The 15,160-nt window shown below is 30.5% G+C and overlaps 1 protein-coding gene across 2 annotated transcripts; it reads right to left on the bottom strand.

The window, feature by feature from the left end:
• Window positions 1–493: 493 nt before the first annotated feature.
• LOC143075608 (protein N-terminal glutamine amidohydrolase-like) lies at window positions 494–14,532 on the bottom strand. Of its 2 annotated transcripts, none has more exons than XM_076251090.1 (6): window positions 14,483–14,532; window positions 4,495–4,594; window positions 4,075–4,128; window positions 2,858–3,006; window positions 1,864–1,988; window positions 494–880 (listed from the first exon to the last, which is right to left on the bottom strand). In XM_076251090.1, exons 1-6 carry the CDS (start codon window positions 14,515–14,517, stop codon window positions 777–779), a joined length of 567 nt encoding a protein of 188 aa, XP_076107205.1. In that variant the 5' UTR covers window positions 14,518–14,532; the 3' UTR covers window positions 494–776. The 2 variants fall into 2 exon arrangements, with proteins under 2 accessions (XP_076107205.1, XP_076107204.1); XM_076251089.1 differs by lacking the exon at window positions 14,483–14,532 and adding an exon at window positions 9,326–9,476.
• Between the last annotated feature and the right edge of the window lie 628 nt (window positions 14,533–15,160).

Raw genomic sequence — 15,160 nt, 5'->3', positions numbered from 1 at the left:
TTAATCTCTTCTGAGACATTGTGGATATAAATCTCTGATATAAGTTTGATCAAAATCTATTAAGAATTATACAATGAGAAAGCTTTCAAGGCTGAATGGACTGATGGATGCAAACACAGACAGTAGATAATTATTAGTGTCATATATATATGTGACAATAAACTACACTAAATCAAAAGTTTACATACTGTTAATTTAAACTTTATCATACAGGATGGACTAACTAATGGACAGATGGACTGAGAGGTACACAGACAGGAAAACATGCCATTTCTTTATCATTGAACAGTCATAAATACTGGGGAAACACATTCTCCTTCCTTTAGGGAGTTAGTTATAGTTGCATTTTTCCAATCAATAGATAGCTTTTGTACTTTTGTATTTCTATATAGTAACCCTTGCACAACAGATAAAGAATCTATGTTGAAATGCAGATAAAACATAACATCGTAATGGTTGAATTTCTGGCATGTTATCTATTAAATTGAATATAAACGTTTCAATTTTAATAAAAAAAATAATAAAGAATTGAATATCATATACAAAATATAGTAAAACAAATAATATCACAGTTCAGGTTGATACAATTCATAAACAACATTACATGTATGTCTGCTGGTCTTGATAATTTTAGTAAACCTAAAAGTTTTACTAGTTTATAAAACAAGACATCTTGAATATTATTGTAGCTGCTTCAGATAAAGTGAGTAATAGGTTTTCCTTTACAAACATGTTAAACGGTCTAAAATCTATTGGCAGATTTTGAGAAATGTAGTTTATGAATGATGAAAGAAACTAACAAAGTCTTTCAAAGGTTTTACCATTCCAACTCCAACGTCTGGGTCCATACTGATAAAATCACTTATATTATTGTCACATTCTGAAATTAGAAAAAAACAAAAAAATCATTCAAATTATGTGTTAACATGAAAAGTACCAGATGCACATTTCAACAATTAAAGTCTCTTCAGTGAGGCTTGAGGCCAAACCAATTGTAAATCCAAAACCTAATACATTTAACAGTAAAGAGCTGGTCAAATACTTTGATATGATTGGTCGAGAGGACTTCCGGTAGTTGATCTTGACGTTAGTTATTTCTCGATATACGACGTTGACCAAACTTCTATCCGTAACCAATTTAAACAAGATGGCAGCGATAAAAACACCAACATTAACAAAATTTATTTTTACTGCACTTTATTCGTTTAATAAAATAATACACAAAAACATTAGTTTGAATGATAATTAGAGTTTTTGCAGTTTACTTTTATCAGATAGCAAATTTCATCGAGTACATATTTTTGCATTAACCAACAAAAATGTTCATGCGCCAGGCCTATTCAATGACATAAATGTACAATTTACGTGTGATAGAGGTAATAAGTGTGGCAAAATATATTTCTTATCTTCAATTTTAAAGAATTATAAGGATTAAATGCCTTTTTAAAGGAATATATTGGTGTATAAACTGGACGAAGTCTCTCACAAACATATCATAAAATTTTTTTGGAGTTTATACACTTTAAAAAGGCATTTAATCCTGTAATATTAGCACATTAGATCATTAAGGGACGACATCAAAAGTTCAATGAAGGATAAAAAACTTAATTCAAATAGTTTTTTCACTGACCCCCCAACCCCCCTATTAACTTAATTTGGGAAAAATTGATTGACCCATATGGATATATGTAAAAATCAATGTCAGATAACCAAATCTTGCAGCAGTTCAACCCCCCCACCCCCAAACTATTTGAATTAAGTTTTTTATCTTACATTGATCTTTTGATGTCGTCCCTAACTGTGGTTTAAACAATTTACGTTGAATTTCAGTCATTCAAATTTTAATTGTAAAATCCAATGTACCTTTGGTTTTAATACATTGATATGTTGGTGGGGGATGTAGGTAGTTTCCTTCCTCGTTTAACATGTGACTCCTGTCTGAAGCAAAGGTCTGCAGAAACATTGGTGCTGAGATTACTCGAAAAAATCTAAAATAAAAAGATGTTTCTTCTGCTTAAGTTTTCTGACAAGAAATATCACATAGGAAAGGATGAAGTAATAAAATACTGTAAAATCAGAATCCATGCATTTATGCATTTATTATAGACTAAAATGCAATTTAAATATTTCCGATATTGATAAAAATCCTATTAATTCATATATAAAAATTTAAAATGCAGTATTAAATTATTGTGATAATAATCCTGTCCCATTTTTCGCAATAATAAAAACATTGCAATAGTTTCTGAATTAACAGTATTCAAAAGTATCCACATCTGTTGATTTCGCAATGCTTTTATTGCATGGAAAAAGTCTTGTGCACTTGCAGTATAATTTTTTTTTTATATACACATTTCATATCCTATAATTGAAAGTGCTTTTTATTCCTAATGTGGCTTGCATTCTAGCACTTGATTTATTTTTTGGCCAAAAAATAAATAAATTTGAAATCAAACTTTACATAAATGCACTTTATAAGACAATTAGAAATATTGTACAAGACTCAATAATAATCTTATGGTGATACAGTAACATGTCCTTACATATGAGCTCTATCAGTTAGAAATCTACCTTATGCAAATCAATATTAAAACATATTGATACATCTATGCATACATAAAACTATTTTGTTTAAAATATGTACCTAATATGACAGTGAATGCGCCTTGTTTATGTTGAAACGCCATCACGAAATATTTTGCTCACTCTTCTTGATTTTTTCTGTCTAATTTTTTTCTTTTTGTAGTCTTGGAATTAGCTTATCATCCGTAAAACTAAAGATATACACCATCTGTGATATATGCAGTGTTCTTACCTAAAATTATGATAATATCTTATTGTCTTATATTGTACATACCTATGGAATTGTGGTTGTAAGGTTTGATTAGATCTTATTCCCTCTAAAAAGTAGGTTTTGAAGTCACATGGGAAGGGTAAGGATGTGTCAAGGTCATATACTAAGGATTCTTTCTCAGACTGCTTATATATAAATATCACATGGTAATCCTACAAAAATAAAGACATTCTAAATAAAGTAGTCAATCTTGTATTCAAAGGGAGGTAATAATGACAAATAAGTGCAATTTAAAAACAGACAAATATTGTGATTAGTGTTAAGTGATTCACTGGGAATAAGGTGATTGGTGGTTGACAATAAGATGACTGTTTAATGTCCAGTGGCAGATTTAATGCATATTCAGGATGAAAACATGGTTATGTGTCTTCTTGTGATATAAAAAAATTAACCTTGCGCTGTACTATATATATTAAAATCAACATGCTGAGCAAGATTTTTAACATGGCATTTAGGAGATGACTTTATTGTATTTTAAACTCTGCCGTCATCAATTGGGGATTTGATGGCAGGTGTGGATCCAGCCATTTTAAAAAGGGGGGTTCCCAACCCAGAGTAAAGGGGGGGTTCCAACTTTATGCTCCCATTCAAATGCAATGATTGTCCAGAAAAAAAGGGGGGTTCCGGGGTTGGAAACCCCCCCCCGGATCCGCCAATGGATGGTGGTAAATAAAGTTTAAAGGCAATGTGTTAGCGGAGACAGTAAACGGGTATTTGCAACCATCAAATCCCCAATTGATGCCATCAGAGCTTAAAATACAATATTGTTATTTCCATTCTAATGAAACTGACAGAAAACAGCATTAAAACATGTATTTTAAATCTGGCATGTGTCGTTTGCGCTTGCGCGTATGTCCCATAGCATCAAGTGTCAATTGATACCATGTAATTGAGTGACGTTATCCAATCAAAATGAAAGTTACAAACGTTGTTGCATTAGAATGCTTGTTTACAATGTTACAGTTTGCAGGAAGATATGTCACTTTTATATACATAGAAACATTATTCTGATTTGGAGCTGACCAGCCTTTAGTAAGCTCTTTCTTCCTAATGCTATGGGCTTAGCAGAGAAGCAGCAAATACCTTTAAACCTAAATATGACCTTTGCAAAAATCAGTATTATTAGACAAGAAAAAACCTTATTACCAGGTGATAAAAAATTGAAATAAAATAAAAAATGACAATTTTGTAATGGTGGTACGAAGTGATATCCAACTAACCCATATCACAAGAGTATCTTCTCTTTGACTTGACTTCTGCTGCCATAATGGTATCTGTAAAATAATAATAAAAATGTAGCATTAAAAAAAGTTAGCTACTAATATCTTATATATAGCACTATATAATTATTACTAATAAATTTTCATTTGGATCTGTTCTTCACACATCTTAGTATCTGAAGTGTTTAATGCTCTCTACAACATATGAACATTGGTTGTGCAAGGAATTTAATTTTCTGTGAAAAGTTAAACAGTATTAAAAGCATGTTTTTACCTTATTTTGTTTTCTTTACAGATGCATGCATTTCAATTATATCAATAAACATGATAAACTATCAACTGTATTTTGGGATCATCATGATCATTTTACATATAAATTATTTATTTTTCTTTAAACATAAAATCAATTTTAGTACCTACCACTTTGTCTTTGTTTGATATGAATACACAGTAACAGTTATCTAGTACAACAGGATGGTGATTCTTCACATAGTCACAAACCTTCCAAACATTTTCTTCACTAAAAAAAAAGATTAATTGATTGAGTTAAGCCTTCCAATTGATATTTTATAATGTGTCTTTCTATGTTGTGATGTTATACTATAATATTGTTTCAGAAAAGGGAGAAGGTTTGGTACCATTAAAATATTTAATATCGCTGCAATTGTTTGCACCTGTCCTAAGTCAGGAATCTGATGTACAGCAGTTGTCGTCTGTTGATGTAGTTCATACTTGTTTTTTTTGTTTTTCATTTTTATATAGATAAGACCGTTGGTTTTCCCGTCTGAATGGTTTAACACTAGTAATTTTTGGGGCCATTTACAGCTTGCTGTTCGGTGTGAGCCAAGGCTCTGTGTTGAAGGCCATACCTTGACCTTTAATGGTTTACTTTTATAAATTGTTACTTGGATGGAGAGTTGTCTCATTGGCACTCATACCATATCTTCCCATATCTATTGTATTGTCATGAATAATAAATTGTGTTTTATAAATTAACAGGTAACAACTGCATTTTACTACATGTACATGTACCAACTTTGAATAGATCTTACAAAATGTACCTGTAGTAATTATTTGATATAAAAGTCCATAAAAGTGTAAATTTTTATTCATACAACTATTTATCCTTTTTCTTCAATCTATTTTTACTTTATACTGACCACCTTCAACACATTGCAGTTTATGTCACTTGTAGTAAGCACATGTATGTACTAATTTTTATTTATTTTTGTTTAATTTTTAGACCATAAAACTAATCTGCTAATTGTAAATTTACACTTGATAAATTTACTAACTATAAGAATAACATTATAAGTTGAGACAGCTGTTTTAAATGATGTGACAGAGTTGCTTATCACAATGCTAAGTTTTTCCACATTTTACTTGTACGTGGACAAAAGGATTGATAGCATATTTGTATTCTGTAGGATGGTATAAATTGGGTATGCGAGCGCATACATGTTGTGGACTGTTCAATTGGTTGTATTTTTCTGTTTTTGGGATGACAGTTAACATATATTCTATTGTTGATCTGACTAAATATTATATACATGTCGACCACTTTCATTTGACTTTACTGAGCATGCTGAGATAGAAATGTCATTAAGATTACTTGAAGAAAACTAAGTGTGTGGTTTTCCCCGAGTCATTACATATGACTATGCCATAATAGGTCTTATTGAAATGTCACACCTAGGTATTTATCCCTTTCAGCATGTTCAAGTATGTGAAAATGTAAAGAGTCATTGTGTATAGGAATGGATCTTTATTTTGGCTGATGTACAGAACACACACCTTATTGCTATAAATCAGATTTTTTTCTATTGTGACGTCAATATTTTACAGGAACCTTTGTCATGTTTGTGGTGTGTAGTAATGACACCACAAAGCTTCCTGTAAAATTTTGACTTCACAATGGAAAAAAGATTGTTGAACGACGTCAAAAGCTTTAGCTGAGCAGATTCACAGGGGATACCACGATTTCCTGAGAAATGCAAGAAAAACGTAATATCCCAAAAACAAACTGATATAATATCCTGAGAAAAAGATTTTTTGTGGTGTTATAGGTGTTATACTGTTTAAATTAGTGTAACAGCATACAATAATTAGATTTAAGGCGTTCATAATTAATAAAAGTACACGCAATCTTCAGAAAATCGATTTTTATATCTTGTATCTTGTTACACTATTGACTGGACCGAATGACAGGACTAAATGAAAAATGCTAATAACTTTTTCATTTCTCAAAGGATGTATCTAAAATTTGAAATATAATAAGATTGTATCATTTTATATATCAATTTAAGAAGAAAAAATAGATTATATTTTTTTTTACAAACTTAAGAAAACGTGACCAAACCAACGCTGACATGTGAGAATGAAAACCAACATCGACAATGACAGGACCAGATAGAAATGCTAATAACTTTTTTTATTTTTCAAAGGAATTATCTCAAATTTGAAATACAAAATAAGATTTCATCTTTCAACAAATAAATTTTATAAAAAATATAGACTTTTTTTCAAAAGCTTGCGAAAACGTGACATGACCATCGCTGACTGACAGGACCAACCTCGACAATGACAGGACCAAATGAAATTTCTAATTACTATTTTTTTTTCATCAGATTATTCGTCTCAAATTTGAAATAAAACAAGATTAGACCAATTCCTACATAAATATAAGAACAATATAGAAAAAGTATTAAAAGCTTGTGTTTATGTGACCTGACCAACATCGGCAATGACCTGGCCATTGAAAAGTCCTAATTTCTTTCTTATTCTACTTAAATTCTTAAATTTTGATCCATAATTAATAAGATATTTCTAAAAAAAAAAACTCATGAAAAACCTATTTTTTGGTGGGTAAAAACTTGACCTAGCTGACAAATGTACGTTGGCGGACAGAAAGTCAAAGGACAAAAAGACACAAAGGATCAGTATACAATTGTTTGAATATTAAAAAGAGAGATCTTAAAATATTTACTTGTTAATGCATATTCATTTTACAGTTTAAGAAATATAGCTCATTAAGCTAGATAAATTAAGATTTATTGAACTATAATCATTATTTTTCTTGACATCATTCAGTCGTTTAAGTCAGGGACTTTCTATAGTCTATAGTATAGAAAGTCCCTGTTTAAGTACCAAGCCACTTTGATATTTTGTTTTATTTTATCTCTATGTCTGTGACTTTCGATCTGTCCTACTTTGTCAGCTTATATTTTGTGAAAATATTTAAAACTATTTAAGAAATGTTTATTTGTTTTTATGAAAGAGCATTCCTCAAATATACATGGAAGTAAATATTTACTGTTCTGAAAATATTAAAAAAAAAAACTATATGTGATTTTAAATACTGTCATCACAGACTATATTGGATTGATCAACTTATTTATGGCTTATTTCACACCTTTTGTTTGTTACCTTATAATTGTGATTAAACGTGTCAGATTATGACCGGTAATTGATATACAACATAATCTACACCACAGCTAAATACAATACACGATATACTACATAATATAATAAAAAGTTCAAATAACTCAGTTTGAATATATATATATGCGTTCTCAGACCTAACTGGTTTTACCAACTTTTTGGGGTCTTATTTGATAAAAACCTAACCATTTAATCTTAATTTTGTTTTTTTTAATTTATTTCGGCAATTTATTTGTGATACATGTAATACCAAGCTTTAGTTTAAAAGGAGATATTTGGAGAAAATTGTACAGTTATAACAGCATTTAATCATATCATAAGAAAACAATATAATCCCTAAGATTTTGGAAACATGTTATTTTAGTAATAGTTAAAAACAATTTGGTGCCAATTTGGAAATTTTTCTTTTTTTCTGATTCTTACTTGCCATTAGCATGATTAGGGTAAGAAATAGATTTCTTTCGATTTTTTAAGCATAGTTCTTCTTTAATGAAAATGATTCTGAAAAATGTTAAATTGGCCTTCTTTTACAATTATGCAACACCCTTGATCGTCGTTTATAAATGAAGCGAAATTGTCTGTTTTTCTTCTTTTTTCACAGATAAACAAAGATATATACTATTATATAAAAAATTAATATATTACGTATCTTAAAGTTAAAAACAAATAATCAAGTCTAAAGTTCTATCACCCTTAAATACCCGAATGAAGTTATGATAACTGTATTAACTTTTTTATAATTTCAATTTTAAATAGAATCTATTCTTTCAGTACTTTTGATACTTATCTATTCTTTCAGTACTTTTTATACTTTTCTATTCTTCCAGTCCTTTTAACATGTTTAAGTTGTCTATCTTTAGAATGTCCGCCATATTGTTTTCAACAAGAAATTTGCATACAAGACATACAAATCGAATTTTTGAAATGAAATTGCACTTTTATTGAATAAAAACGAGTAATAGTTTTAATTAATATTCTTTAATATTGTTAAAAGTAGTATAACACTATAAAAAGTAGCATAACACCATAAAAAATCTTATTCTCAGGATATATCAGTTTGTTTTGGGGATATCACATTTTTCTTGTATTTCTCGGGAGTTCGTGGTACCGGATTCACAGGTCAACCAACGCAGATTTCTAAATAGCTATATTAAAGGTGTATTGCTTTTGAGGATGACAGGCCATTGTCCATGTATTTTTGTATAATGCACTGTGATAATATGCTGAATAATTTTTATCAGGAAGAAATAGATTTAGCAAGAATGAGCTTTTGTTAATGTAAAAATTATGCAATTTGATCCACAGGCGCTAGGGTATATGATACAGATATTTTTTTTGTATTTTTTTGTTGTTGATTAAAATATTGAATTTTCTATAATTTATAATACATATCTATCACTTCTGTGCATGTCTAACCTAGTTTCGAGTGATTTAAACGACTTAGAGAAAATACCCAATTTTACTATCCATACAGTACTATGAAACTTAGTACATGTAGTATGGATAGTAAAATTGGGAAACTTTAAAAATGACTTAGTATGGATAGTAAAATTGGGTATTTTCTCTGAGTCGTTTAAATCACTCGAAACTAGGTTAGACAAGCACAGAAGTGATAGATATGTATTATAAATATAGAAAATTCAATATTTTAATCAACGACAAAAAAATACAAAAAAATATCTGTATGATATACCCAAGCGCCTGTGATTTGATCATGCAGAATCTTTTCCTTGCCACTATTTTGCAAATAAGAAGGCAAACAGAAAGAATACATATTTTCCCTTTGAATAAAAAAATAGTTGTAAAGTACCAATAACACTTTGTGTATACGCATTCTTCTTTCGATAATGGTAATTCTGGGTTTTTCTTTAATTCGTGTTCGTTGTCAGTCATACTTTCGATATATCCTTTTCTACTTTCACTTTCCAAAATGAAAGCGTTTTAATGATCTAGAAAAGAAGCGTTAAATTGAAAATATTTGGTTTTACCAACATCCCCAAAAATACAGACTACAAGATAAAACAACAACGTAAAATTTTTGATGAGATCCGCAGAATTCGAATGACTTTTTTGCTATAGACTCTGCATTATATAAGGCAATCACTTTTGTTAATGTGTACTTTAAAATGATAAAACAATAATAATACATAGTGTTATCAAACCTTGGAATTTCGTAATGATCGATCACTATGCCGGGTCACCATCAATCTTCTTAAGTATAATTCAAAGTTCTTATAATTACTTCAATGAGACTGAAACTTCAAAGTAAAAACTATCACATTTCTTCTTCTTCCATTAATTTACTTTCCAACCCTTTTGCATTATCGCAAATGACTATTTATAATCCTTCCAACATACTATCAAACGGTACACAAAACCTCAGTGTGGGAAGTGCTATCAAATAATGTTTGCAAGTCGCAGGTTGCAGCACACATATATATATATATATATAAATATTATATATATATGTAAAAAGGTCATTTTAGGGGAGTTAATGATTGTTAAATCTACCCCATGACTGATAAATTTACAATTTATTTCTTACAACACACATACTTTAGGGTAGAAGTATTTTGTCAGTATTTAATTTTGTCATTCAATTTAACATAATCTTCAAATTCTATAATCATATTAACATTAATACACATCCGTGTAACCATCTGTTAATGCTTATCATACTGCTTAATTGCTAATAATAGTTCTAAACATTGATGCTAGTGAAGTTAAAGTAATAAAAACTTCAATTTGAAATTGACAAAGGCTGACTGTGACAGGTGCTATAGAACACATTAATCAGGCTGTCTTAATCTAGTCACATAAACAATTAAATTCCTTTCAGTGGACATTCAAAATCTTTGAGGCTGTAATTAAGAAATTATTGGCTTTAAATAATTGTATGCCCTTTTTTTGCTAAAACAGAACAATCAGAAGGGGAACTTCATTTTGCCGATCTTTACTCGGTGATTTAGCATTTTTGGTTATCTCTAGCATTTATCTGGTTTCTCAACTGACAAGTCAAGCTGTAACTTTATTTCTATGGAACTTTATTCGAGGTGAGCAACAAAAAAAAAAAAAACCCCACTTTTAAAACAGAAAAGCGTCCAGCTGCTTGAACGGCAATTTTCTGTATTTCTGTTTGACCTCTTAATCTTTAAAAGGGTTGATCATAGACCAAAACACAATTAACTTATTAAGTTTCCGTATTATTTCAGGTGTACAAAGGAACGCGTTTTAAATCGAGTGACGTCCTTGATTTCAGGTTGCATGTCCTATTAGCATCTTCCAATTACTAGTGCACATCCTAGACATATTTTTTCAAATTATTATAACAAGTGAAACAAGTGGTCACAGAAGAAACAAAAGCAACGAAACTGATCTCAACAACATCGTATGACTTTGGAGAAATAAACTTATATATTCAGGTTAATATGATAAGTTTCAAACTGAAAATGAACTGCGTAAGACATTACAGATGTGAAACACACGATTAAAAGATGCAGTACTCTGTCAAATGATTTTAGAAAAACGGAAATTCCACTTTAACTGGTAACTAAATATATAACCGTGCATACAGTACCATTGACAGGTTTATTCAGTGTTTAATTACTGTATTGTGTCAGATTCATGGACACTCCAGACACTTGCTAAGTTTATGTTAGACCTGTTTGGGTTAAAAGCATATGACTTTCAACCTGTGAAGGAGTAACATCCCTTGATACGTATAATAAAGAGAGTATTTTGGGAAATTTACCATTCCCAGAACATTCTCGGTGGATTATTTATTTATTATATCGCATGAAAATTCACATGTTAAAGTAAAAGCTATATTGAAAAACGGATTTTGTTCATTCGGAAATATGTATTGTAAAATAACAAAACATTTGTGCGTTACAATTGTAAATCACCTAAATTGAACTAAAATCAATAATACGTCAAGATAAATGATAGCCACGACACGAGAAACTCAGACGAGAGAACTTTTAAACCTTGGCCTACAAAGATGTGGGATTTATAAATATTCAATCCTCATACAGAACACATTGTGCTATTTCTTATAGTATTCGGTAATTGATGTAGTAAGATACTAACATGTGTTACGGGAACGACCATTAAACTTTAATAAAAAAAAAGGGGGGGTGTCTTACTTCTAAAAGAATATTCTGATACCCAATTAAATTTAGAAAAAGATAATCTCATCAAGCAGATGCATGACAAATAAAATATTCTAACTTCAGATTTTCCTCTTACCTTATTGTGTTAAAAATTGAATAAAAAAATCTGGCTCAGATATCCCCCTGATATATTTGCCACTGACAACCAACAATCAATCATTATATAGGTCGTTTTACAAAGAAACTTAAGTTCCAACTTCTGCAGGATAAGTAGTCCTTTTCGGTGTGAGGCAAAGCTCTGAGTTGTTCAAATACCGTACTTTAACATATACTAGTTTACTGTTACAAAATTTTGACTTGGATTGGCAGTTGTCTCATTAGCACTTATACCACATTTTTTTATATCTTAGATGAAATTTGATATTTTAACTTTCCTTTTGACCAAACACCTCTTCTTATATTTACTTGACTTTCAAATATTTAAAAAATTTCAGCGTTCTGTAGGTAAAATGCTTTACTTAAAATTTAACTGTTTTTTCAAGAGCAGCATTGGTTTACGGCCAAAATATTTAAACTATCAAATCTAAAATCAAATGATATTTTGAATTTTAGAATTTTAATCATTTAGTAAAAATTTCTAAATTTCTAAACTTTTATAAATTGGAAGTTTGAAATTCTGAAACTCTGAAACTTTGATCAAAATTCCAAAAACTAAAATTTGATAACTTTAAAAAAAAATTGAATTGATAAATCTTACAAGAGTACGGTGACCAGAGTGAACATTTAAAAAATTTAATCGTCAAAAATGGTATACGGCTGTATCATATATCATTCGATTCGAAAATATATGTACTTTAAAATTAGTTTGGTCGTCAAAACTAAATATGGTGCAGTTTTTCAGAAACCGAGATCAAAGGTCAACCACCACTTTTCATACATAATTGCAATGGATATTAGATAACAACTAAATTACCTTATCGCATAATTTTTTTTAGCAAAATAGCATGGATTCTGTTTTTTCATTCAATTTTTCATCCAAAAAATAAAAAATCATCCTAAAATAAACTGTATCGATAAAGTGAAAAAAAAAAAAAAAAAATTAAAAGGGGGGTGATTTTTAACTTAAAAGGAAGTATTTTTTCGAAACAATCATTATTACAAGCATCCAAACCATAATAAATGAATACAAAATACGAAAACACATGTCTGCTTTAAGATAAATATCTTTTATTACCCAATATAAGTTAAACAATTAAGTTTTGTACACTTAGTAGTGACTCTGCAGCTTTTACCATTTTAACAGAAGAGATTTTTTTGTGTACCCTAATTTGAAGCATACTTAATACCTATTGGAAAAAAGACAATATTTCTGATCATTGGTATGGGTTTTTTTTTTTAGGACATTGTCTCCCCTTTTGGCGCGTTTTCTAGCCTGGAGGAATTGGCTTGTTTTGATCTCATGGCACTAGACCATATAATTGTCCTATTGCACTTTTGAAATACCTGAGTAATTTAACATAAACACAATGAATCCTTATCATACAATTGTTATATGTGTTAATGTAGTGAAGAGAGCACATAGAAGGTCAGAGGCAGTACCAAAATATTCCATTTCAGCAAAAATTGAGGTTCAGAAAATAACGTTATTTCATACCATAGAAATTTCTAAAAATTGCATTTTATGTTTAATGTCATGAATCATTAAAAGAATGCTATTGATTAAAAAATGCAAGAAATAAAACATAAGTGTTATATAGTTACCATGCAAACTTATCACAGAGGGAAGTCCATATGGAGTGGCCACAAAAGACATAACCAGACAGGAAAAGAAGATATCCAAAAAAAAAAATAAAAAGCAGTTGTCTCACTGGCAATCATACCACATCACCATATTTTATTACACATATACTATGCTAAATATGAAATACTTTCGTTGACAAGTTCTTATTAAAACAAGAAATCTAAATAAATTTTGGAAATTGTATTAACGCCTAAAAGAATAGCTAACTTTCAACCAAACTATATTATATACTAGTATGTAAAATTTTAATGACTTAGGGTAGGGTTGGTACACGCCAAATTGACAATAAACTCTCTAAACACAGACTGATATGTGGCTTTAAAAAAACTTTTTGTATGTTATACCATGCATAACAAGGAACACAAGAAACTGCATTTCACTGTGTGAAAACTTTAGATTTTTAATTAAGGTCTTAGTGATACAATATCAGAAATGCACATTCAATTTGCAAATCGCACCAAAAGCCTTACTGGCAAATAAAATTTACTTCTCAAACCTCTTCTATCTGTAAGGGCATGTGTATAAACGTTCTGGCATGATTCTGATCCTTGGCAGGAACATAAGTCGGTACATGCAAGGTTTTGGTCGACACAAACACACGACTTTTTACATTGTGATTTTCCTTACACGAAGAACACACGAGGTCATGAAGAAAATCTGCTGACATGTTTCCTTCAAAGTAGACAGGATGCAATGAATCTTTGAATGATTTCCATCCGTATTCCAATGGTGAAGGCGGTGAAGGCAGGGGTGGTTTTGCAAGACAGGAAGCATGCCAAATTTTGGTCTGAAATGATGCACAAAGGATATGCTGTCGAAGCTCTGCTTCAGAGGGTGTGGCAATCTGACCAGACTTGAATCCTTGCTTGTAGCAAGCTTAACTCGCAGTTTGTTAATGTCCTGATGGCAGGATGCATATTTCTTCTTTTGGTCGTAAAGTCTTGCCACAAACAAGGGAGATGTAGTGTCACACCCAGAGAGAGCATGTACGGCAGGAAGAACTCTACAAATGATTTCAGGGAGTGAAGAACACAGTTGGTGAATTGGCAAATACCTTCTATTATCTTTTATAGTACCAATATTTCCCATTTGGATCCAAAATTCACTCGTGTTGGTCATCTGGTCCGAGAGCACAATTGTCGTCCCTTGATTAGTCCCTAGCCGTGTTGTGGGTTACTTGCAAGTATTTTTCATACCCCTTCCAAATTTATTTCTCCATGTTTTATACCTCAAATTGGAAGTGGGGGGGGGGGGTGAAATTACACTGTAAGAAAAATTTGGGTCCAGAATTTTAAAGGAAAGTAGTGATTTTGTCCAGCTGAAAAAGGTTTAAAATTAGCACTTCGGAAGCTGTCAAAAGATTTAAAGACGCCCTAAACATAAAATTGCCCATATTTTGAGTTAGAGCCGATGAAGTTTTCTATAATTTTGATATAATTTGTCATGGATGTGAAGTTAGCAGCCGGTTCGTTATTCGTTATTCGATATTCAATATCCAACCGGCTGCTAGCAGTCGCTTGGATATTCAAATTTATTTGAAAATCATTAAAAAATATAATATTTGATAACATAATTTTAAAGCATGATTTTTATAGTTGAAAGGGCCGAAAAGATACATAGGAAATCGTCTTATGACCCAATCAAGTGGTCTTAAACTCTCACAAGTGGTAGGTCAATGATATTTGGTATGAAGTTTTATAAGCATTGGTATATCTCATTTCCATGGAGATAA

This window comes from Mytilus galloprovincialis, chromosome 5 (assembly GCF_965363235.1).
Source record: "Mytilus galloprovincialis chromosome 5, xbMytGall1.hap1.1, whole genome shotgun sequence".
NCBI lineage: Eukaryota > Metazoa > Mollusca > Bivalvia > Mytilida > Mytilidae > Mytilus > Mytilus galloprovincialis.
The sequence above is the reverse complement of the archived record's forward strand: the minus strand, read 5'-3'. Positions and strand labels throughout refer to the sequence as shown.